Raw genomic sequence first — 25,114 nt, 5'->3', positions numbered from 1 at the left:
TGTATGTGTGTGTATATACACAAAAATTTTCACATTTCCGCTCTAGAGAAAAAGTTACATGATCGATAACCTGATCCTAAATGAGACTTTGAGAGAGTCACTGCATCGATCTTCGATAGATTTCGAATTCAGGGCCGTGGAACGTTTCTGGATGGTACATCCGCGTATCTCGTGATTGCAAAAAATGAATTAAAAGTTATCGCGATTATTTCGTCAAGTATCAGACATATAAGTTTTTAAAGTAAGAATTCGGACACCGCTTGTGTGCCCGTTTCTACTAATATGGATTATACCTTATAATTAGGTTTCATGCACAGACGTACGACTACAATTAGTTTTCCATTCGGATGAGACCCATTGGTATAATTATGATTGAACTTCATTTGGTAAGTTTTTCTTAATCTACAAATTAAATTTAATTTCGATTTATCTTTTTATCTTTTTTTGTTCTACACTGAGAAAGAATGTAATAAATTTTAATATATATTTAAATTTAATAATTATAAACAAATATTAAGATTTAGTATATTTTTATCACAGTATAAAAATTAGAAAAAGCCTAAATGACTTAGAGCCTGCGCACAATAGAGGGACAAGAATTGGATATTAAGATTTCAACTTATCACAAACCGTGTATTCCGATGTAATCAGTTTCTGATAAGTTGAAATCTTAATATCTAATTCCTATTCCTCTATTGTGCTCAGGCCCTTAGGCTCTGCGCACAATAGAAGGAATTAGGAATAAAGAATAAACGATTTCAACCTATCGGAAACCGTGTATTCCGATGTATCCAATTTTTGATAGGTTAAAATCGTTCGTTCTTTATTCCTAATTCCTTCTATTGTGCGCAGGGCCTTATGCACAAACCTTTTCAATTGTACTTTAAAACTCATCTTCCTGCAAAATATCAACGTTTTACAATAGTCATTCTTGCAACCGGAGTACTCCGGTCAAGTACATATAAATCACATTGCCAGGGAATAAAGATACCTTTTCATACCGACGCTCGACGCTCATTTTTGTCGTCAAAATAAGTCACGTGATAGAAATTGGCGAATATCAAGCGTCAATATTGATCACGTGACCTATTTTGACGCTGAAAATGAGCGTCGAGCGTCAGCATGAAAAGGCACCTTTATGAGCAATAATGCTGGATTCACCCTGCATCCGATTTGCGTCGTATGTCGCACATCGGTTGCAGGGTGAATCCAGCATTATAACTAACGCGATTACAACCTGTCAGAAACTATATATTCCGGTGTATCCGATTCCTGATAAGCTGAAATCGCGTTATTTCTATCTCTATCGCTATTTATTCGCATTGCGTCACGCCGAAAGCTCGATTTACATAGCACGAAGAACGCGAGTCGCAACAAGCAATATACACCTGCGGCTCGCGTTCTGTGTGCCATGTAAATCGGGCTTAACAGTGCGCGAGAAATTAAAACAAACGGTTAAAGAAAGTGCTTATAAGCGTGAATGGCGTGAATGGCATGCTCACTGCAGCGTGTGAGCATGAGCGTTCAAAGCGAACGCACCGGATGCTCGGTCACCGTGACGGAACTCACCGCTCACGGAACCGGGAACACGGAACACCGGCGGCCGGACTCGGCCGGAGTGACGGAGTCGCTGGAGACGCCGGAGTATTGGCTGCGAGAGGACGCCGCGAGCGTCGAAAGCTCGAAAGGCTGATGTGCGCGGAACGTTCACAAGCGCCGCAGCCGCAGTATGCCATCGTACATCGCGCGGTGTGCAGGTGACGTTCTTTTGCGCTGTCGCGAATGTAACGGGACGGGATTACGTGCTCGCGCGGTATCGCCCCGTGATCTCTCGCCGCCGCAACGGGGAATTATGTTGACTTGGAGAAATGGGTAATTTGGCGACGCTGCTAGTGAAGTTCGGTGCCGCGTTTCTCCTCGCCTGTCACGCGGATTACACCTTGGCTCAGGACAACGCATCGGGTAAGAGTTCGATCGCAAGGCCGGAATCAGACTATTGAAGAGTGAGATTGAAGATTGAAAAATTCAAATTTGACCACAGCTAAAACAAAAGGAACTAAAATTTGTTTGTCCTCATTGGTGAAATTTCGATCTTTAATCTTTAATCTCAATCTTCAATACATAGTCTGATTCCGGCCTAACAGGAGGCTCCGCGTTTTCATGTCTGGTGCGACACAATACCGCGTCGCGGGCACACGTGGGGCTGCGCCGCTGTGTATACACACACACACACCAATGTTTTGTTTGTTAATTATCCCGGGAAAAAGCTTTTCATACATAATTATATCTAAAAGATTATCTACAGTTATACAAAACTATATATGAAATATGTCCATATATAATAATTCATAATTATACAATATAATTGTACATAATTACACTGAGGAACAATTTATTCAATTTAATAAACATTTCTCTGAATAGTCCCAGAGGAACATTCACTTACGGTAAATAAATATTTAGATATAAATGAAAAAAGTGATAGTTGAATCAAACTAATGGTTCTTGTATCTAATAAATATTATGTATTTACATTTAGTATATATTCAGCTAGGACTATTCAAAGAAATATTTATTAAAGTTTAATAAATTTTTTTTTCTCAGGGTATATACTACTATAAAAATTATAAACAATTTAGAGAAAAATTTTATTGGTAAAATATCATTGATTAGCATTATATTTTAAAATACATGACAAAATAGTGATCAAAACATTTTCAAAGACCCAGAAAGCACTCAAAAAGAGATTGGGAGCTTCTAGAAGAGTTGTCATTTCGATTTTTTTTTTTTTTTTACAGTAAAAACAGTATTTTACAGTACCTAGAGAGAACTCTGCAACCTGTATAACACTGAATGAATAACATTTCACTAATTCATGACAACAACATCTTTGCTTCAAAGTTTTCTCTCAATAGTAGCATGCATATGGGAAAATTTGCAAAAAACCCCAAGTCATTTCGATTTGCATTTGCCTTAATTCTTATAGAACTCCTGGGTGTTTTCTTCTTATGAGAAGAGCGTCCATCTCATGACAGAGCCATTTACTTACCTCTTATTTATAATGTTATAATGTATAACTATATTAATTACATACAACACGCTATGTGGATAGGTGTCTTATATATAATTATACAAAGTTATATACGAACTCTAATAAATTATGTATAAATATATATTAGAATATGCGAATCACAATCGATGATAGGAACTTCACAATCTCAATTGTGAAATAGAAGTTTATGAGTTACTAATAACTTGCCGGTACAAATTTGGCGGTCGCAGCACGAAAAGAAGGAAGCGGAGGAACGAATGGAGTGGTGTAATATGTAATAAAGGGAGTATTTTTTTAAATACTCCGACATGTACGTGTGCTAACATAAACTCATAAAAAAAAGTCATTATTAATTCTTTTAATACGACCTTCTTAGAAAGAAAAGCGCAATAGAATTTTGTCCTACATTTTCGACTTACTTTCTCACGTAAAATATACATATATCTACACCTCTCGATTACACCATCAATAACAAATCGTCTTACATACATCATGCAAGATATTACATGTTTTCGTTATTCATAAACGATTACAAAGCGATTACGTAGAGATGCATGCGCATACTCGGCGAAAAATGCGTATATATTTATACACACGCGCGTCGATGTATAACAATACTTTGCGCGTAAAGAAGAATGTCGCCGATCTTCAGTGCGCGCGATTTGAAAACTGCCCGTTTCAAATGTTGTAACTTATAACCAACTTCAACTGTGCCGTGTAAAATGTTTGTTTCTACCTAAATACGCCGGAACATTTTGCTTGATGCAAACTTACCTACTAAGAGTCAATGCAGACATAAAACGAAGGGTCAGTTAATTACTTACATTCATTAAACATTAACGGCTTTTTCCATATTTGGTATGTGCTTTTTAAAATTTTGCTTGATCGGTATGTTTTCTTGAAAATTTCTACGATATACGATGGGGAGATACGCTATTTCGGAGCAAGGCGTCTGGAGTGTGGTATCTAAAGGGTTCATTAAAGTTGCACGCAGACTAAATTTCTAAGTATACTTTATCAACGAACTTCGATACTATAATTTTAAGTTTACGATATACATCTCAAGTTTTAAAAAGCACTTAATCTCATTAATTTGATGAGCCTATTATATAATATGTTAGAATTTTTAGCCATTTTCGGCATAAAAAGGTCTTTAAAATATGTCAGTAAGTAGATTAAATTCATTGATCCAAAGAGAGATGAAAAAAGAAGTTCGAAGTTCAAGAACGTTAAATTAAAAATTGCACAGTCAAAAAAGTTGATCAAGTTAAATTATTTCAGACATAAAACTCACAATTTTTTTGCTGAGAACGGCGTAGAAACTAGCCAAGTAAAGTAACTTTTAGCTTTCCCATGTTAGTAGATTACTTAAATTCCGTAATTGATGTCGAAATTCCTTTTGCACTTTTTCGCTCTTGACATTTAACGTAATATAAGAAATAAGCAACAACACGAGAGAAATACCAGGGCGCTCCGGGATTCGAATCGAGGCCTGGTCTCCTTCATATAAACATCAGTCTTTGCCACAGCCTTGACTCTGATAGTTTCTCTGTTGTGCCTGTTTCCTCTAAATTGTTTACAGTAAGTAATAATATTTAATGTTACAGCTTCGTCCTCTTTTAAGCGTTTAAATTGCTTCACGGTTTAATTATACGTGCCTAAATTAAGAGACCTCGCGTCCGTAATAATGTCGAGAGTCTGAGTGCACAGCGTTTATGAATCCTTGTCAATTTTATGGCATGTACAAAACGCGTGTGCAATAGAAGCGTATAATCATCCCCAGACTTATTAATTCCATCCTAAGTTTGACGTGACTTTTTGTATTACGACTGGATTGACATTTAACACTTTAGATTTCATAAATTATATACATTCTGATTCTGCGTATCACGCGCCGAAATGTTCTTCTGCTGGACTTAAAACACATTCATGAGTAGAACCAGAATAGAAATAAAATTTACACAAGAAATGTATATTAAAGCATTAAGATCCCATTCGACCGAATATAGAGTTGTTCTAATTTAAAATTTGATTTATATACATATATATTCATATCAGTCTAACAGTCGCTCCATATAAGTCTTTTAAATTAGGATAACATTTTCGATAAAAGGAGTTAAAGCGAGATGGGTGAGTTTACGGACTATTTTAGCAACATTCTCTTAGCAGCGTTCTCTTGAGAGGGTAAATATCTTTGCGGGGACACGTTTAGAACGACTGGTTTGTTTATTTCTGCTTTTGTGCAACGCGGTGGCGTTCTCAGTGTAACGATGTTCTTTCCTGCAGAAGGCGAGCACGAAGCGCGCAGTGGATCGGCGTCGCATAGGCCGGTGGCATGGTCGGCATAGCCGTCTCAACCGCTAATTGTTGCACAATGCTCTCTCGCGAGTTCACAGGTGCATTGCACCAGAAATCCTCTCTCCGTACTCGCTGCTCGCCTCTCCCGTACTCGTGCCGCTCAATGGCGTAGAGAGTGCTATCCTAGAAAAGGAAATATTAAATCATTCGGTGCTTTCTATTTGATTGAAGACAAGTCGACACGAGATATCGTTCTATCTTTGTCACTCGCTGAATGCCAAGAAAGATAGGACGATGCTTGTGTTAATTTATCTCACCAAATGGAAAACAGAACTGAAAACTGAAGCTGAAGGGAGAGTAACTCGATATTATTTAGGACATTCAGATGACTGACCATTTTGACCATTTCGAAGGGAAACTTTTAGCAGAGTTTTCTAAAGCTTTACTACCGTTACAAGTAGTTGTATTTTTTCGGAAGAGATATACTTGTCTGGGACTGTGTAGTCAGAACGTCAAAATAATAATGAGTAAGTCTCAGTTGAAATTATATCCGCAAACATTTAAAGCGACGAGATAGAATGTTTTGTATCAATGACGGTGAATAGCAGATTGTTTGAAACTTTAATCATGCGACAGTTTGCCGTGGAATATCCTCTTCTCTAGGTTTCCGGTTCATTGTTACGATACCGTTTCTACTGACGCGAAATGTAATTTCGCAATTCTCGACCTCTTCCTTCCTCTTCGCGAGCGCGCGCGTAATTCGCGGATACGCTTTTCTGCATATTACATTTGCTCTATACTGTGCTTATTTCCTCCGACGCCAATTGCTCTCTCCTCTCTCTCTCTCTCTCTCTCTCTCTCTCTCTTCCCCTTTTCTCTCCTACACCGTGTCGACTGGGGCACCGGGATCCGCGGGATACGTGTCACTGACAGCCGTTCCAGCGATGTTGAACGGTAGCATCCTGTGAGCTCAATGCGAATCGACGATGGCCACACCGGTTAGCCATTATCGCAGATGAGAAGATTGGTTGGAATTTTCGTAATTAACGCTGATCGTCGACGTACGACCACCGTGCTTTACCGGTTATTGTTTCGTATTCAAGTGGAGCAAGTTATGTTCCCGCAATGCGCGATTTGTTAACATTTTTGCGAGCACTTGCCGATGGGAGATAAGTAAGTATGCGAAACGTTGGCTCATTCTTGAAAGAAAGAGAGGAATTCCGCATATTTTATGCTTCGATTATCCCATGTGATTTCTGACAGTCCGCCCTATTGCCTCTTTCGAATGATCCTTCCTCTCGATTCGGATGTTACTTAACTCTGGTCTGGGAATGGATCACGTAATATTGTTCTCCGTGTTGAATCGTGTATTTTTTTATCGAGATAGGTAGACTTGTTCATACGCTATTGTAAAAATATGGCTTTGTCATTATAGAAGAATAGTGAAAATTATATACGTAATTTCTAAATTCATGAAGAGTTACCGCATCGAGACATAACAGTAAATGCAACTTATCGAAATATTATATCAGAGAGAAACCTGAGAGTGGATATCCCGGCTTTTTTCGTGTATCAAATCTCGTAGGGTAATGTCCACATTTTCGTGGTTCTCTTCCATGCTATTACATGGATTAGACAAGGACGAACAATCAACTTTGATGAATGCAAAAGACCGGAATGACCACTCTCAGGTTTTTCTCTGCTTATATTTATCAATGACACAATATTTCCGGGAGAGATTGCGCCTTGAATCACCAGACGCTAAGATTAATCTAAATAGAATATGTTAGTATTAATTGTGTTTTATGTTATTTTTTAAATAAAGGTACACCAGCCAAAATAATCTTTTATGTGTTACTTACAACATCAACCGGTATTATACGGAAAAATTTTACCTAGCATAAAATAGTTTAATGAATAATAAAAAAATTTCCGTATATCTGAAATATATTATCTACAGTGAATATCGTTAATGAATATAAATGAGAATTAATATTCTAACTGGCAAATATACGTATATTTAGTAATTTAAGGCTTTATATCACATTGTACCATTTAAAAAAAGGCTATTTTTGGAATCTTTTTTCAAGTTTCGAATGAATCGAATAAAAATTGTAGAAGTTATATGATGTACGCTGATTTGAACAATGTCATTTTTCAAGAGAAAAATTTTTTAGTTAGTATATTATTGTTTACAATCGGACTTGTTATATAATTACTTTTTATCGTCGATACTGTTGATTTACGAATCTCGAGGTGAAGAAAAAGTCCTCTGTATGAATGTCAGCTGCGGTTGGAAAGGTTAACGGAGTATCCGCTCGTGGGATTTTCTTATCTTGAACTTTACTCGATCCCCGTCGAGCTGTAGTAAGGGATTGCAGACTTTTTTGACCGGTATGTACCGGTCCGAGTGACGGTTCCGTGGATTAGAGGTGGAGTATCAGTATACGATAGTCTGTTCTCGTTTATCTCCTTCGCAAAGAGAGAGAGAGAGAGAGAGAGAGAGAGAGAGAGAGAGAGAGAGAGAGAGCTCTCCTTTGATTTTCTAGAGTACCGTTTTCTTGTATGAATCTAGCGCAATCCATCTGTTTCTCTGTGCAGTATGCGGAGCCTCTGTTACGCCGTTGCTGACGTTTTAAATTCTCTCTTCTGCGCTGCGTGATAAAAATTAAATCAGTGAAGTCAACATATACATATATCGTGTCGCCGTGACATCCATCTCTTCTCTAACGGATGTTATCCTTGGCATCGAAGAAGAAACGTCTCTGAATTTCCTAGAAGTGCATTGATAGAATTACGTTTTAATCAAGAACAAAAATATCCCAGATAGACTTGTAGAGATCACGATATGCACAAATTAATTTACTGAATATTTAGAACAATTTTATGATTACTTATGACATTATAAAAGCAAAAACATTTACATTAAGGTAATTATAAAATTTAGATTATACAATGATTAAATGTTTTAGTGTTAAATATCCTTGTAAATATCATAATGTTGCAACAACATATAATGTATGAAAAGTTATTTTCAGATTTATAATATTATTATATCACTATATGGAACACATTAATATCATATGTACTTAAATGCGATACATTATATAATATACTTTTGCGATTATTATGTGATGTCATAGTAAGCATAAATGATTTGCAAATTTTTATTTATTTTATGCCGCATAAAATATACGGATAAATATACTCTATAAAATTTTATCATAAAATAAACTTAAACTCATAAACTGTCATTTTCAAATAAGTGACTTGCAATTTATCCAAAATAGACGTATAATGTAAAAATTCAGTATCTGATTGCAGATTTAAACTATTGTTGTGCATGTGAGCATGTAATATTTCTGAAATCCGCCTTTCATACCAAAATATTTTAATATCTAAAACCTAGACTCCTCTCTTATCAAATTTGTGAAAGATATTATTAATAACAGTTACAATGTCGCGTTATTTATTTATTATGCTTGTTGTAGGAAATTTATCGTTGTGTCTCGGGACTTGTTTCGGGATACACGCATAAAATTTGTAGAATCAAAAGACAGAACCGTTATTGTTACGAAAAGTGACTCGAACCGTGTGAAATAATGAAAGGAACGTTTCGCGATTTCACTATTTCCGCCGAAAGAATTACGTAATTAAGGAACGCGTATTAAGGCGGACATCGTATCTCTCATGTTATTTTCACTTCAGCGGGAACATTCGATTCGTAGCCGAAAGATTTTAAAGACGTGTATATATAAATAGGTAATGTACGTTACACATCGTGACCGCATAGTTTCTTAATTACGTCTCTTCCGTGACACATCACTGCTATATTACTATCATTGCTGTCGAGGTCTTGCGGTTCTCGTCATTATCCATTTATCATCGCGACTTCATTTGCGACTTCGAAATTCGCAAACAAACGGACCTTGCGTTGTGCTTCTTAAACGCTGTTAAATATTAAGGGATAAAATTTAAAGTAGGTACTTAAACCGATTCGTTGAATTAAATAGCATTTTTTACTTTTAATTTTCACGTATATCAAAATTTATTATTTTAACATAAGATATACAAGAAGAACGAATTAATTTTGATTTTGATATTTGTCTTGGCCACTAGATTTAACTCCCCATCGGTAATATTAAACTTTAAGGGCCGATTGTTCCACCTTTTGGTAAATTTTACCTGTGAGGTAAATCTGGTAATCCACGCATGTGATTGGGTAATCTTACTACTTATACCCAACAGGTAAAATTTACCGAAAGGTGGAACAATCGGCCCCAAAAGCATAATTGATTTTTTATTGTGAATTCTGATAGGTAAATTCGTAAAATACGTAAAATACAATCCAATTTTTATAATAATAAAAACTTATAGTTGTTAAAGCTTTCTCAAGAGAATGTAGGAATTTTTTTAGATTTTTATTCAGTCCGGAACAATATAAAAATCTGTACTGTAGTTTGACGATCCAAGTTGCAAACAAAGATTGAAAATTTTTCTTTGCTGATGGAAGGTTAAATCGAACGGAGACCTTTTACTGGCGCGTACACGTTTTCAGGTTATAGTCACATATGTGTCCAGAAGTTGTCGATACAATCGCAATGGTGCGTTTCCATGATACGATCGATGAAGCATACGAAATGCAAGGGTGCGTGCCACATTCGTTGTGTGAAGTTCCTCTTCAATTTACGAGGGTTTCCCTTTCTGTTCGAACATCAACCAACCCGCGTATTGGTCAATATCTTACTTTCGCGCATGTAGCAACGCGTTGGATATACATAAATGGTATTTAACCCTCGAACATCACACTTATTTTCGGTACCTTTGGACGCTACACATGGCTCATCCGACTCAATTTTAAGGCTCTTAAAGTGCTCGAAAAATTCTGTAAAAATTTACACATATTCTTTAAGGTCTCTACTAAATTATTTTGCTATGCAAACATTGGAAAAAATGTTTAGAAAAATTATGAAAATTACTTTCTGCACCAGAAAAAGAAAATATTTCAATTTTGATATAAAAATTGTAACTTTGACTTTTGAAGAAAAAAGCAGTTTTTTATTTTATTAAAGTACAGAAATGATTATTTTTAATGCATGTGGACACGAAAGATCCATGTGTAACGTTCGAGGGTTAATATTAAAACGAAATTTTTGTTGGAAGTGTTACAATGTTACGTGTGAAATATTGATTTTCAACAATTTACCGGTAGTTTCCGGAAGAATATATATACAGAATATGTAAAAATAATCTTGAATGTGATTGGTTTATATATTCAGATCCAGTGAGGGCAAGATTAATCATATTAAAGAATTTGACAACAGTTGCAAAGCTAGCTACTTTTTCTGCTGAACGCAGCCATTGACATTCACACGTCAAGCGGTCAAGGCGACCCGTCAAGCGACCCGTTTTATATTTTTATGCACATGGCGTCGCGACGCTACCGCGTCGCTTGATTATTTATTTTCCTTAGTGTTAGATACAAGTACAGATAAACAAGTATCTGTATTTGTTTACTAGGTCATAAACAAACTCGTATTCAGGTATACTTCGCAACATCTGGCGATGAAGTTATAACTGTACACTTTGTATTGGCGGATCCCTTCGCGATAGAGACACAGACGTTAACCAGGTTACGTAATGGTCGATTTTCTACCTTTCCTGGTGAATGATGACAAAATCTGAGGTGTATGTCGTTCTTTCTTCATCGCCGTGTTTGTCTTCCACTGTCTCGTTGTAAATCGACAGGTTCCGCGTTCAGTCCGATTCAATCCCCGTTCGCTCGCACGCGCCTCTCGCGCGGAGGAGTAAATCGCAAAGTACAGTTATTCGTTTGTAGGAGCGCCATAGAGAGGACTCGGACGATAGGTACCTCGCATGGATCGCGTTAGCTCTTTTAGCACCGAGTCTTTCCACACTGTAGCGGGAGTATAAAATATAACGAGGAAGGATAAACAAATTGCCAAAACTTCTCCATTAAAATATCACTGGAGATATTTCGAAAAAATTTTGTAGATATATTCTATAGATCGAGAAGAGAGAAATTTAATATGGTTGTCGAAATGTGGAAAATTTATGAGTTTATGAGATTATAACGCACATTAGAAAATCAAAACAGGTGCAAATTGGTAATTAAAAGAAAGATCTTTGATGAGATTATGATAGATATCTTTATACTGAGAGAAAAGATTTTGTTAACAAGTACCTTTAACAAAGGATTTGTAAATATGTGACAATTGATTTGTTGTGATTATAATCGTCGTCGTTGTTTAACTAAATTAGTTATTTCATTATTCTAAACGTTTAACCTTTTTATTACATCTTTGAAGTGACTTTAGGAAAAATTTAATTGTTATATTATGCCAAATAAACAAGAACCTTAATTGTTATAAACAAATTTGTTAACAGTACAATCATTTACGTTTAATATCATTACGTGCAATATGCATCATCACGCGTGATTGTATAGTGACATCTTTTACGGTCACACTTGTACGTGCCTCCATCACGTTGTAAGGGTGACGTAATGACATCCTTGCACGTACGACGTGATAATTACGCGTGAGGGCAATATGAGCCCTCATGAATTATTATCTGGAAAAGGTGTGAAACGTTATTGAAAATACTTTATTACTTTTAAATTAATTTTGAATGTAAATTCGAGAACATTTAATTCGGATTTGAATAAAAAGGTTTTGATTCAATTTGTTTTCGAACATTTGATCAAAGATTCGATTCGATTCGATTCGATTCGAGCTCTTAAATGCTTGATTCGCTTCTAATGCGAAAAATACTTTATGTTTTATTGATATTTCAGAAAGTTTATGCACTGATAAAATGCTACAATAATTAAAAGATTAATGTACACTTTGGATAAACATATTATATTAAAGCGGAACGTATTTATCTTAAAATGTTAAGTTAAATATATCTGTCGTATATTAATGATACGTATGAAACGGATTTAAATTAGATAAATAATAGAGTGCTCAGTTATCAGGTAATTCTCACAGTCGTATGTAGCTAGTTAGTTGTATTTAGAAACGAGCTACGAGAAGTTGTAGCACGATAATTGCGACGTCGTATTATCTAAACATGGGAAAATGACAGTTTGCGTGTTCATATTGCACACGTGCAAACGCACATGCATACGCGGGAAGCCCAAGCATCTGCTGACCATCCGTTCGGTCCGCCAATTGTGGCTTGTTAATTTTACGAGCGAGTCGCCTCGCGCTAATTGGACGCCTTGACGAATTTTAAACGGGACCAAGTGCCAAAAACACATTATGATCCGCAGTATTCATTTAATTGTAAGTCTGTTATGAAAAGAGATCTTATTTGAAAAATAGTCTTATTTTAAAAATCTTTATGATCCGCAGTATTCATTTAATTGTAAGTCTGTTATGAAAAGAGATCTTATTTGAAAAATAATCTTATTTTAAAAATCATGATGTTGTGTATGTGTCTATATATGTGTATCATTTAATGGACAACCTTGACTTCAAATTAAGTCCATTTGTTCTTAAATTTATTTCCTTATTATCTAATTATTATCTAATTATTGTTTAGTATATTACATACACATTTAGATATCTTTGAGAAAACGTTTTTTGAAAAAAGTTCTTTGAGAACACTCAGACTTTTGTCTGCTTCGATACTATTGCACGTAGTGCACACACATCCTTGCTTTCATCTCATTACTGTGAAATTACCATATACAAAATAATATCCTCATTTACCTGACGTGTTTATAGTGTTTCCCGCGTTTCGCGTTTTACTTTTGCGATAGAGTCGTTGCCATGGCTTACTGGTCTCCCTGGTGGCCTAGCAGCGGTGCTCAATCGGCCGCCGCACTCAAAAGTGTGTCGAATATCGAGCTGGAAGTGAATGTATCTGTAGGTGAGTATACCTGTGCATCAAACGATCGAAAAATGCGCGTTTACATTCACATGTCGCCTATTAGATACACGCGCGAAAAGTATTCTAGCCTTAGCATTAAAATATGGAGAAATTATATAAACAATATCTGACGAGTTTTTAAAATAATTTCTAACGTAGAATACTTATAAAATACCTTTAAAGGATTTATAAAATGCTTGTTGAGACATTTTACTAAGAAATGTTAAAATGTTTTATGGAAATTGTAACAGTTTGCATTATAAAACTCCACGATGAAAGTGAGCTGTTCTTAGAAAGTAACAACACACACGTATTATTTATATAGCGCATCTGATCTCCTATTCGTATAAGTGTGAAGCTTTTATTGGAGAAAGTTTAATGTTGTATTTGAAAAGTACTGCAAAAGATGGTTACGCTACGTAAAATAATTTCATATTAGCATTCGTAAAGTGCTCGGCGTTGTAAATTATCCTTTTTACTTAAGCGGTAAAAAGATGTTGGAAGACTAAAAGGCTGCGTTTGGCAAGCGCGCTTATCAGTTAGCTGTTATATCATTTTATCCTTGATTTGACGTATAATGTATGATAAAGATAGAACCACACAATAACGTTGATAGCGCGTCTAAAACGCGCGACGCGAGGATCATGCAGGAACTGTTTTATTAATGTAGGTTTATAGATAAAGTGGGTCTTTGTACCTATAGTTTCAAGTTTCATTTATATATCGCACTGTGTACTTTTAGTTAATATTTACGAACGTCCAGAAAGAATATAATGTCGCGTAATCTATACTTATTTCCAAATTGAATCGACAGCACGATTATCCGTCTTTGTCACTTGTATGTATAATTTTAGTAGATGTATATAACTTGAAAGAGGAAAGACTTCTCATAAAAGAAAAATTTTTTGTAACTTTTCTTTTGACATTAACTCTAAAGAAATAGCTTAATTCAAATTTTCGGGCATAATGTACCTAAAAAAAAACCTCTTTAAATATGAAAAAAATATATGGTTAATTGCATTTAATTCGTATCCATTTTTTATTAAAAGAAATGTAATACTCGATATCTTTTTTATACACTTGGCGATGCTACCGCGTCGCTTGATTTGGTCTTTACATATTTTTCAATTAATTACAAAATTCTCTTTTTATTCTCTAAAAAAATTAAGTGATGACATGGTGGCTTTCTTTTATTCTCTCAAAGTCTTTTTTTTCGCTATTGAGCACATTTCATTTCAGAATGCATTTTTACGTGCGTGTAATTTAATACTCTGCGTCGGAGTATATAAGTGCTTCAGGGAAATTGCTTGAAAGCCCTAATCAGCGAGTGAAGCTACGACGATGTGGGTTGAGAGACTCTGACGTAAATCACTGCTAGTTCATATTATGAGCGCTGCACCAATGATCACCAACGATAGCAACAGTGTACCGATCTTCGGTGACGTCGATCGAGGGAGAAAGAGAGAGAAGTTTCACCTGACTAGTAAATGGCACTTTCTGATAGATGGAAGTGCCTCGGTCCGACGCAGGTACGAACTACCGTGATATCGGTCTCGACCGACCGCTGGAACGTAAATAGTTGCCAACGATCCGCGAAATATATCGCCGGAATTTGTCCGAACGCAATCATAAAACGTGTGTTCGTCAAGGGTTTTTGTCACGGGAATTGCACACGGAAGCATCGATCCTCGTCGTTTGCATGCATTGACCTCTAAAAGCCTTCCATAACTCTTTTTTTGTCATTCACTAATTCTCTATACTCGACTAAACATAAATCTTACTTTTGTATTGCTCTCCATGTTTCTTGAAAATAAATGCGTGACAGAGTTGCATTTTGTACTGTGTTGCCCAATGTCTTATCCGTGTCTGTCCATGAAGAAATTTTTAGACGAGGACATTTGTCTGAATTTTCGCGCAGGTCACTTCTTGTCTAACAAGTCAGCGCATGTTTGTGAATATTTTTACCTCTTCGTCTCTCTAGAGAGACTGTCTTCGCTGGTCTCGCCTAGGAAAACTGAAAATACTAAAGCAATTCTGAGTCGTACGGATTGACTCCAAAGAATGGTAGCAATTTAGGGCCAAAATTTGCTTATGAAATCGGTCAATCTTTATACTAGATTTGGACGTGCTAAATTCGAATATGAAGCTTAAAATTCTTCAAAATCCGGGAAACTTTGTGAAAATGCAATTTTTCTGCTCGAAAACATCGTTTTGCAGCAAAATGTTTCTTAATGAATAAATAGTAACTGTGAAAAAAAGAAGTGTCCTTTAATTAATATTTTTCAGGAGAAAGAAAAGTGCTATAATATCTCTTATCTTCATCAAATTGCTCATTTTTAGGGTTCGATGCTAATCAATATAATACTTTAATGAAACTTTTCTCTAGATAGTTTATAGTTTTCACAGTAGTATATGTATAATCATATATAATTATTTATTATATAGAAATATTTCATATATAGTTTTTACATAAAAATTTTGTGAACATATTATGCTGAATTTTAGTATACGGAACATTTTGAGGTTGCTGATTGCAAATCTGAAGTCAAAATTTAAAAAATTCTAAATTAAAAAAATGTAACTTATTTATATACATGTTAATATTTACGTTTGAAATATGTAACTTTTCGACCGTGACAAAACGGGAAATTTATGTTGCACTGCAGAGATATATTCTCTAATGTATGTCTTTTTTATTCCTCTACTTACACGAGAATCGGAAGCCTTTTAAGCCTTTTTTTACATATGCTGCAGTCTGTGTTTACTGTTGAACGCTTCGAATGCATTTTACCTCTAATGAAACTTTTTATCGGAGATTACTGAAAGCATACACTTCTGATATTCGATGTCTACCGACACATGCGATGGTACAGCTTCAATATTACATCGTGTATTCTCTTTGATCTTTAAGTACATGATGAGAAAAAAGATGTCTTTCAACAAATAGCGGCAATTTTCACCAATTATTAATCAATATGTCCAATCTCATCGGCGTAATAGCGAAATAGGTATCTTGGTACATATGTCACTCGAATTACTCTCACACTTATTGGATAATATTGTGCTTTATTATGTAATGAGTTCATAAATAGAAAGTGCAATATATGGACTGCTTTATCCGGTGTCTGCATATTTGATTATGTGTATTTTTTTCGCTTTATTAGAACGTAATATTCAATATGGAACGCAGTTTTATTTATAAAAAAAAAAAACAAAATTTAATTTCTTAACATTATGTTAATAATACTGAAAATTATAATGTATAACTTTAAAATAGTGATAATTTCTAACATATTCATCTTGTGTTAAATTAACACAAAGATTGGAATGGACCGTTTGGGACACGTCAAATGTGCTAAATTTAACACTCAACTGCAGGGTATCTTACACGATCTTAGAAAGATCATATTTCATGCAAATCAAAGCACAATATATGCACAGGAGGTTTGAACTTAGATCAGAGTTTTGGAACATTGACAACGGTATTGCTTTCGTTTCTTTGATTTACAGAAGATCAGAACCTCTGTCATGTCCAGATTCGATTCTACTTGAACGCGCTCTTTCGCTTCATCTCGCGAAGTAATTGTAAAGAAATGAAGTTGGAAATTATTCAGTGAAGTTCGCACCAACTTGTGCGGTACTCATTCCAGCTTCTCTTATCCGTTGCGGGTCGAATGTTCGTACCTCACACTTTGCGTGCGTCGCGTTGTGGACTCGAGTAACTGTACTCTTGTGCGTATTCCAGAGAGCATACGGGCGATTGATACACGAACTTCGTGTGCACGTCTCAAAAAAAGTCTATGTCTTGGTACTCACTCGGGACGTCTGTGTGAACTTGCAATAAAGAAAGAAAACTTATTTCTCTTTAAAAAAGGTAAAAAAAGGCGTTAAGAGTACGTGCTTCTCGAAAAAAACTATTGTTCTAAATTATAAAACCCAAGTGTAATATTATCTTTTTGTACCAAATTAAAAAGTAGAACCCATCAAGTGGTATTATTTTTATTAACTCTAATGATATGTATCATTTGGTGAAAATAAAAGTCGAAATGTAAAAGGAAAGTAACAGAAGCATAAATAAAGTTTATAGGAGACGGAAATTGGAACAACGAAATGTAAAAAAGGCGTTTACGATTTAAACTTAAAAGCAATAAATTCATGGTGGAGCCAACAAATAGCATTTATTATAGTTTATTAGAAACGCTGCTATCTCATATTAGACGCTTATCTCATAATAGGAGGCTTTCCTCTGTATATAACACTAATCTTACTCGTTATTATTTGTATGTATAAAGAATGTTAAATTATATTGTAGAATAAGGTAGTACAATTTCGAACGTGGTACAATTCCAAACGAAATAAAATAAACCAATTTTCGAGGTTCAAGCTTGATAACCCTGATCTTATCGTGTGGGGAGTGGAGAATATTGAAGACATCAAACACAGAAAAGAATCAAATTTGAACTTCAAAAATTTGATTCAAATTTTATTTCGTTTAAAAATGTTCGAAATTGTACTACATATTTTATCTTATAGAAGATACTTATATAAGACTGATTTTATGTTTTGAGAAAATATCTTAGCTGCGTAAGGAAGTAAATTGAATTATGCTGGCAGATCGTATAATTCAATATACAGTCACATGTTTCCATGCTACATAACATAAGGAAAAGATTCTAGATATATGAGTTATTAAGTACAGAAACGTCAGCAGTGTGTGTGTGTACACGATAGACGGTATAGTTAACTATATTAATTAATAACGAAAACGAGTATATAGTTGCTGTTATACTTGTTTGTCTGAGTTCCTTTATAAATGATTCTTCGCTACATCTGTGAAATTAACAAAAGTTTCGTGCTTAATAAAATTTTTGATATTACAAATCTATGAGAACTGACCTCTTTTTTCTTTTTTTTTTCTTCTCATTTTTTACAATTTTTCTGGATAAAAAACGTCGGAAAAAACTCGTCCGCAGTAAAATGGAAAATTGCGCCGATTCGATCGCGTGGGCTGTTCGAAGTAACGACTTCTCTCCTCGACCTTTAATTTATCTAATTAAAACTCAACTCGTATAAAACCCACTAACAGCGTTCCGACGTGCAGAAGATTATGAAAAGTTGTTCATTGATGGAAACCTATTTGAAAAATCAAACGAGAATGTGACACGATTAATTTTAAAAAATCTAGAGTTAAAATAATCTATAAGAATGCAAAGTAATTATTGCAAAAAGATTAAACTTCACCGTTGATTTTGATTTTTACATGTAATTAATAAAACGAAATAACGTCTTATTTCTGCGATATATATAAATTGAAAACTATTTCACTTGTTCTCCTGCCTAGAGGCGCAAAACTTTCCATGCGAAGCGAGGACTACCCCATCTCCTCTCCTGTCTAGGGGTGAACCTCGCTTCGCATGGAAAATCATGCGCCCCTAGGCAAAAGGGGGAGGTGGGGTGGACTTCGTTTTGTGCATGGAAAGTCCTGCGCCCCTTGACAGGAGGAGAGATGGGGTGGACCTCGCTTTGCGTGGAAAGTCGTGCAACCTTAGAAATAAGACGTTATTTTGCTTTATTAAAATATAGATGAATAATATCATATATATATATCTCAGAAACTAGAAGAGTCCGTAATGAGATTCAAAGTATGCGTGATTCAGGATTATATCGATTTTAATTATATGTAAAAGTCAAAATCATTGGTAAAGTTTAACTTTTTCGCAATAATTACCGAATACAAATTTCTTCGCGACATAAATTTCGTATTCTTATTATCGAAAACATTCTAATTTTACATTTATTATTAATTCTTCATTGTTATTGGCTCGTTTAAATAAATTTAAAAAATTACGGGAGAATGTAGTGCAATTAATTTTGAATGGAGTTGAAATAACTTCTAAAAATACAAATTTCTTTGTGATATAAATTTCATATTTTTTTGTTATCAAAATATTTTATATTAATTATTAAGTTCTCCATATATTATATATTAACGCGTTTAAGTAACGTAATTTTTTAAAATTATACGAAAACGTAGCGCAACTAATTTTAAATCTGAAATGTTGAAAAATAATCTGTAAGAATATAAATTTCTTTTCGCGATATAAAATTTTCACTCTTGTTATCGAAATATAATTCTACATTATTTATTAATCTTTTTATGTATATTAATTCGTTTAAATAACATAAATATCCATTTTCTTTTTGCCTTGAACTATTTCCCGGCGAACTTTCAAAACTACGTGTCACGCATGACTTTCTATTAAATAATATGTATATTAAATGATCGACAGTACTTTCTATCGAGATAGTACGAGATAAAAATCGATCGTTAATGCGAATAATAGTCATCCAATAATATAACATAATTTCTTTTTGTCACATGGTTATAAGATATATTCTTCTGAATGCGGCGCTCTCCTTGACAAATTATCCGACACATTTTCTGAGAGCTTGGCCATCTGTCACACGCGCGAGAAAAACGTGTAGAAAGTTGAAACTCGGAGGGAATCACGCGCGTCCTGATGGCGATGCCCAGAAGCATTCTCCATCGAATCGTCGTAGGATGTTGACGGTAAAATAAATAAGCGATTCCGCGATTTTTGTTCATAGAGCCACGCTACGATAGAGAAGGAGTCCCGAGCGGGTTCCGACCTAGTGTTCTCAACTTGGAGAATGTGTGTGACCGACACTGTCGCGCGCGTCGTGCGTCGCGTCGCGTCGCGTCGCGGCGTCCGTCGTGCTGTTTTGAAGTGCGCGGAACGCGCATGCGCGTTTATAGACCCACATAATCAAGAAACCAGCAACCGCATTCCTTATATACGTACTAATGAACCGTCTCACTATGGTTGTTTCCCTTGTGCACACGAGGTCTTTCAATTTTCTCGCTCGCTGTCCATCCGGCTGTCTTGAGTGACCCCGCGTGATGTATATCTGGTCACAGAGCATGAAGGAAGAGACGCAACTAGGAAGAGAAAGGGAACGAGAGATGCAACTGATGTATGAACCTGGCACACAATTTTAATAAGAATAAAAATGGATACGTAGCGCATTTATTTGTACACTGAAAAAAAATATAATCAATTTTAATAAATATTTAGTTGAATATATACATGCTAACTAAATATTTATTAAATATAAAGATATATTTATTTGATACAAGAAATGTTAATTTGATTTAACAATCATTTTTTTTTACTAAACAAATATTTATTTGCTGTAAGTAAATATTTAGTTGGCAGTATTGAACTAAATATTTATTAAAATTGACTATATTTTTTTCTCAGTGTACGGCTTATTATTTTATTTGTATACCTCAAAGAGTAAAAATCTAAGTAAAAAAAAATGGCCGGCGCGCAACAATAAGATTTTTTAATTTCGTTTATGCCATTCGAATGAGAGTCGTTTTTATCTATTTGTATTAATTTTTCTTTCTATTCAAAGGGTTCGAATATACAGCGTTTTTCAAATTTTTGAAAATCCGACAGGGGGTTAAGTCGGCCACTTTAAAAGATATCGAAAAGTGTCCTATGGCATTTGAAAGAGAAATATTCGTATCCGTTTGTACCTCAAAGAGTTCCGTACAAACAGATATAAACGAAGTATAAACGCACTACGGTGTCCATTTTTATTTTTATTAAAGTTGGACGTGTCAGGTTAATTCACATTAGAAATACATACAATCAGAAGATGTTAGCGAGATTACGAATGAGCATCTCGCGCAATACGCTGCGATGAAGATGTTAAAAAAATGTATTAAAATATTGAAGCTACTGCGAGATGCGTCTCTCTCTTTAAGAATAGACATAAATGATATTTAGAAAATAATAAAAACGATATTTGCTGGATATTATTTCTGTCAAAAATAACAGAATTCTAATGAGAAAATGACAGAACAAAGATGTAAGAAAGAACGAAGATGTACATAATATAAAAAACGTACACGCGTGATGAAATGCCGCTAGAATATGAGGAAAGTAATGTGAATCTCTCTCGCATTCTTACCGCGGTGATCCATAGCCCCAAGCAATGGCCCAAATGCCTGACATACATAACGTGCGTAGTTGCACTACCTAAATATACTCGTACAAAATTCTATTAGTTTTCCACTGAAAGATTTTACAAACGTGTATTACATGCATTATTTATGACTCCTGTAATTGCTTGAATTATGACACTATGCTTTCTAAATTTGACGATTGACTGAAGAAAATTACAATGCCCAAGATAATCGAAGACTTGTAACGAACGACAACACTGTTTAACAAAAAGTTATTTTTTTTTTTAGCATAAAAACGAAATCATTTTTTTGGGCACTGCAAAAAGTGTCTCCTTCATCAAAATTGCATAAAAGGATATTATATTTTAATATATCTTAGTATATTATATTATTATTATGATACGTATAATTGAAGAAATTTTATTTTGAAATCAAAATTAAATATGTTATTATAGGATTAAAAGTCCTATAATGACATACTTAATTTTGATTTCAAAATAAAATTTCTTCAATTATACGTATCATAATAATAATATAATATACTAAGATATATTAAAATATAATATCCTTTTATGCAATTAAAAGGAATTTATTGTGTTGGCAATAATTACGTATTTGTGATTAATATAAAATTTAAATTGATGATTTATGTAAGCTATTAAGGATCTATCAAATATTTTCCAATTATGTTATACAAATTGAAAGTTTTTCTGTAAGTGATAATAAACGATATTAAACGATTTATTAAGACCGTACAATGTGAATAGACAACAAATAAGGGAAAAGCTAAAAGGCACTGTCAACCCCGTTATAACCAGCGCTGTAATCCAGCGCAAACTTTCTGCCGCTGCACGACAGCTTTCGGAGTGTTAGATTCCGAAGTTTATACCGAGCGTAAAGTTCCTATCTAAGTTTGGCGATCGTTACAACATCAACAAAAACTTCAAAAAGTTTGATAAATCGAGCAATTTCGAACTCGAGATGCTGGCTCTAAGCTTTAAAAAATGTGGCGCAGCTTTCACGATATTTTTCATGGAAGAGATCAATATTTTTGTTTAATATCTAAGTTTATCATTAAAGAATAATTTTGTATTCTGACTCGATTTGGATAATAAAGAATAAACGAATAAATCGCGTTTTATCAATTGCAGTAGCCATAGAATGTATCGAATCCGAGACGGGATGCAGGAGGTGCAGAGATGGGACGTGTGCCAGATGCGCTGTGTTGTTACATCAGGGTACTTGTGTGCACACCTGCCCATCGGGCTTCGTCGCCGACTGGTCCACCCGGGACGAATACATGGGTCGTGTCTGTCGAGAGACCGGCTACATGTTCGGCCTCACCGGTAGCCAGGTTGCGATTTTGGTAGGGGTGGTCTCCGGTACAACTATCTGTATCTTCATCATCCTCTGCGGCGCGATAGTCGTACACCGACGTAAGAAGAAGGCGGCGAAGCTGGCCCAGCAGTTTGAGGACAGGTATTTTTTTTTCAATTTCCTTTTTACTCTATCGCTTATTTATGCGCAGTGATTTATTGAGCGTTCTTGTGCATTTCAGCGCAGAGAGAAGAGAATTTCTGAAACACCTAGCGACGCTCCGTGGAGAGGCCAATACTTTCCTCGCTATGCTCAACGATACTAGGAGACAGGTCAGAGAGTTGTACTACTCGGGAAATAACGGAGACGGTGCCGTCGGAATCCAAGCGTACAGGTACAAGTACAGTAGACAAATTAGGCCATCGCATACTTTTCTAATGTTAATCTGTTGAGAGTCATTGCAGCAAAAATTAATTTGTCAAACATTAAATAAAATATTGTAGAAAAATGTACTAGAAGATTGGACACTTCCAATAGAAATTATGCTAATATGTTTCTGTAATAAATCTCTTTTGAGAGAGAGAGAGAGAGAGAGAGAGAGAGAGAGAGAGAGAGAGAGAGAGAGAGAGAATATCTCTTTTTTTAATAAAAATCTATTGAAAATTTAATGAGCTCTTATTAATCTTTATTGATATTGATACAGACCAGTGCTACGTGACCTGGCGAGGATACTGGTTCTCGTGAATAGGAGAGACGATGAGATACCACTTCCGCCCGACGATTGGCAACGACTATTCTCATGGGCAGAGCGGCTGTTGAGAAGATACAAAAGGCACAGTTCTCCAGAAGTAAGATTGTTATGACAAATATTTCTACTTGAAGTGAAAACGACAAATGAACGCTATCAATATCATTTCACACTTTCAATTCTTTTTCACGCTAGTCCCTAAAACACTTTGGTGAGTCACATACCCAGCTGTATGCAAAAAGCATAGCATTAGACGAGAATTCCCCGCGTAAAAGCTCCCTTCTCTCTCTGAACGGCAGGCTGTTTTTTTTTTTTATAAAACGTGTATGAAACAACATTGCCGAACTATATAGCATTCATTACCCTTTTATAACTTAAAGGTGGCTCAGCTCGTGACATTCCTGCAACAGCCGACGAGCAACCCCGTCCAAATGACCTCGTTATCGGCGCAACCGGTCACGACGTCGCAGCCACCACTTCATCAACCCGTATACGAACCGAGAAGCACCCCCACTAATCTCACCACATTCCAAGCGAACGTGCCTCTCGCGACGTTCCAAGCGAGCGATAAATCGAGCATCAGTCCAGCGAGTTCGAGCCTCGGCTACACAAAGGACAGCAGTCCCCTTGGTTCGAGTTTGGGTCAAAACAGTGCTTTCGGCATTTACAGCAGTGAAAAGTTCAGCCCGAACGGCTCAACAATCGGTCAAACGACGCCTCTCGTCTACGGAAATAATCTGAAGCGAACAGGATCGAGGGCGACGAGCGACTGTCAAGAATTGCAGACCATCTCTGCGTTTAATCGCAGTTACAATGGCACGCTGCCCTTGGAGACCAACAACATCCGTGCGTTACACGATGAGTGCGCAGTCAACGATGGTCTAGATCGCGACTTAAATCCTCAATGGAAGTTTCAGAGCAGCCCCGTAGAGGCGGCCAATTACACCATTCTGTCGGACTGGTCGCCAGCTCATGATTATCTCATCGACGATTTCACAATTCTCGGTTTTCGGCCGCAAGACGAAATCACTACGGAATTATAGTATCGACTGATAGTGAAATATATAACAAGATCAAAACAAGACTTGTAAAGGAAGAGAGAGTTACAAATGCTTGTGCATTTCAAATACCGTCGTAAACAATATTTCGAAAATCCTTAACAATCTTCTTTGACAATCCTGTAACGGTACTCTGCATTGCATTAACGAGGTTTATCAATCGTGTTATTCATGAAAAAGGATCGTATGAAATAAATTCTATCTGCTACATTTGGCAATCTATGCATGTTACTCGATAATGCGATGTTGACGTATATTAGGTTTGCTTTTTATTGCTGCACTCTTGGAGTATATACTGAAAATGGCATATAGCTAATTGGCGCTCTTTCTAATATGTTTCTGTTCTTGTCTGTTTATTTTATTGCGATGCGCATGCGTCGATTGTCTACAGTTTCGAAAATTTTTTATTATAAAGATGTGTATCGCGTAAAGTTAGGCAACTGTATGCCATTATTATCTAGTCTAGTGCAAGCGCAAACAGATTTTAAATAGATAAGGACAGACATATGTTGGGAACATTTTTGCTATATTATTCAGATTGAATGGCATTTCCAGTATATTCTAAGGCTGCACTGAATTGCAGTGGAACTTTTTTCTTTTTTTCGACAAATTTAAACGTATATCTGTTTTATTTCAAATCAGTACGCTAGTTCAGATATAAAAAATAAATTCATTTCCTAATTATCGATAATATTGATAATTAGGAAATACATGAGTAATAAATAATCCTATGATCAATATGAGAT

At 35.5% G+C, this 25,114-nt stretch overlaps 1 protein-coding gene across 2 annotated transcripts; it reads left to right on the top strand.

The window, feature by feature from the left end:
* Positions 1–1,645: 1,645 nt before the first annotated feature.
* T48 (FU domain-containing protein T48) lies at positions 1,646–25,114 on the top strand. 2 transcript variants are annotated; one of them, XM_018518384.1, is made up of 5 exons: positions 1,646–1,962; positions 22,400–22,724; positions 22,804–22,956; positions 23,266–23,410; positions 23,691–25,114. In XM_018518384.1, the coding sequence occupies exons 1-5, from the start codon at positions 1,869–1,871 to the stop codon at positions 24,351–24,353; spliced, it is 1,380 nt and encodes a 459-aa protein (XP_018373886.1). In that variant the 5' UTR covers positions 1,646–1,868; the 3' UTR covers positions 24,354–25,114. The 2 variants fall into 2 exon arrangements, with proteins under 2 accessions (XP_018373886.1, XP_018373885.1); XM_018518383.1 differs by having other exon boundaries at positions 22,397–22,724.

This window comes from Trachymyrmex cornetzi, unplaced genomic scaffold (genome assembly GCF_001594075.2).
Source record: "Trachymyrmex cornetzi isolate Tcor2-1 unplaced genomic scaffold, Tcor1.1 scaffold748, whole genome shotgun sequence".
Lineage (NCBI taxonomy): Eukaryota > Metazoa > Arthropoda > Insecta > Hymenoptera > Formicidae > Trachymyrmex > Trachymyrmex cornetzi.
This window is presented reverse-complemented; position numbering and strand designations above follow the sequence as displayed.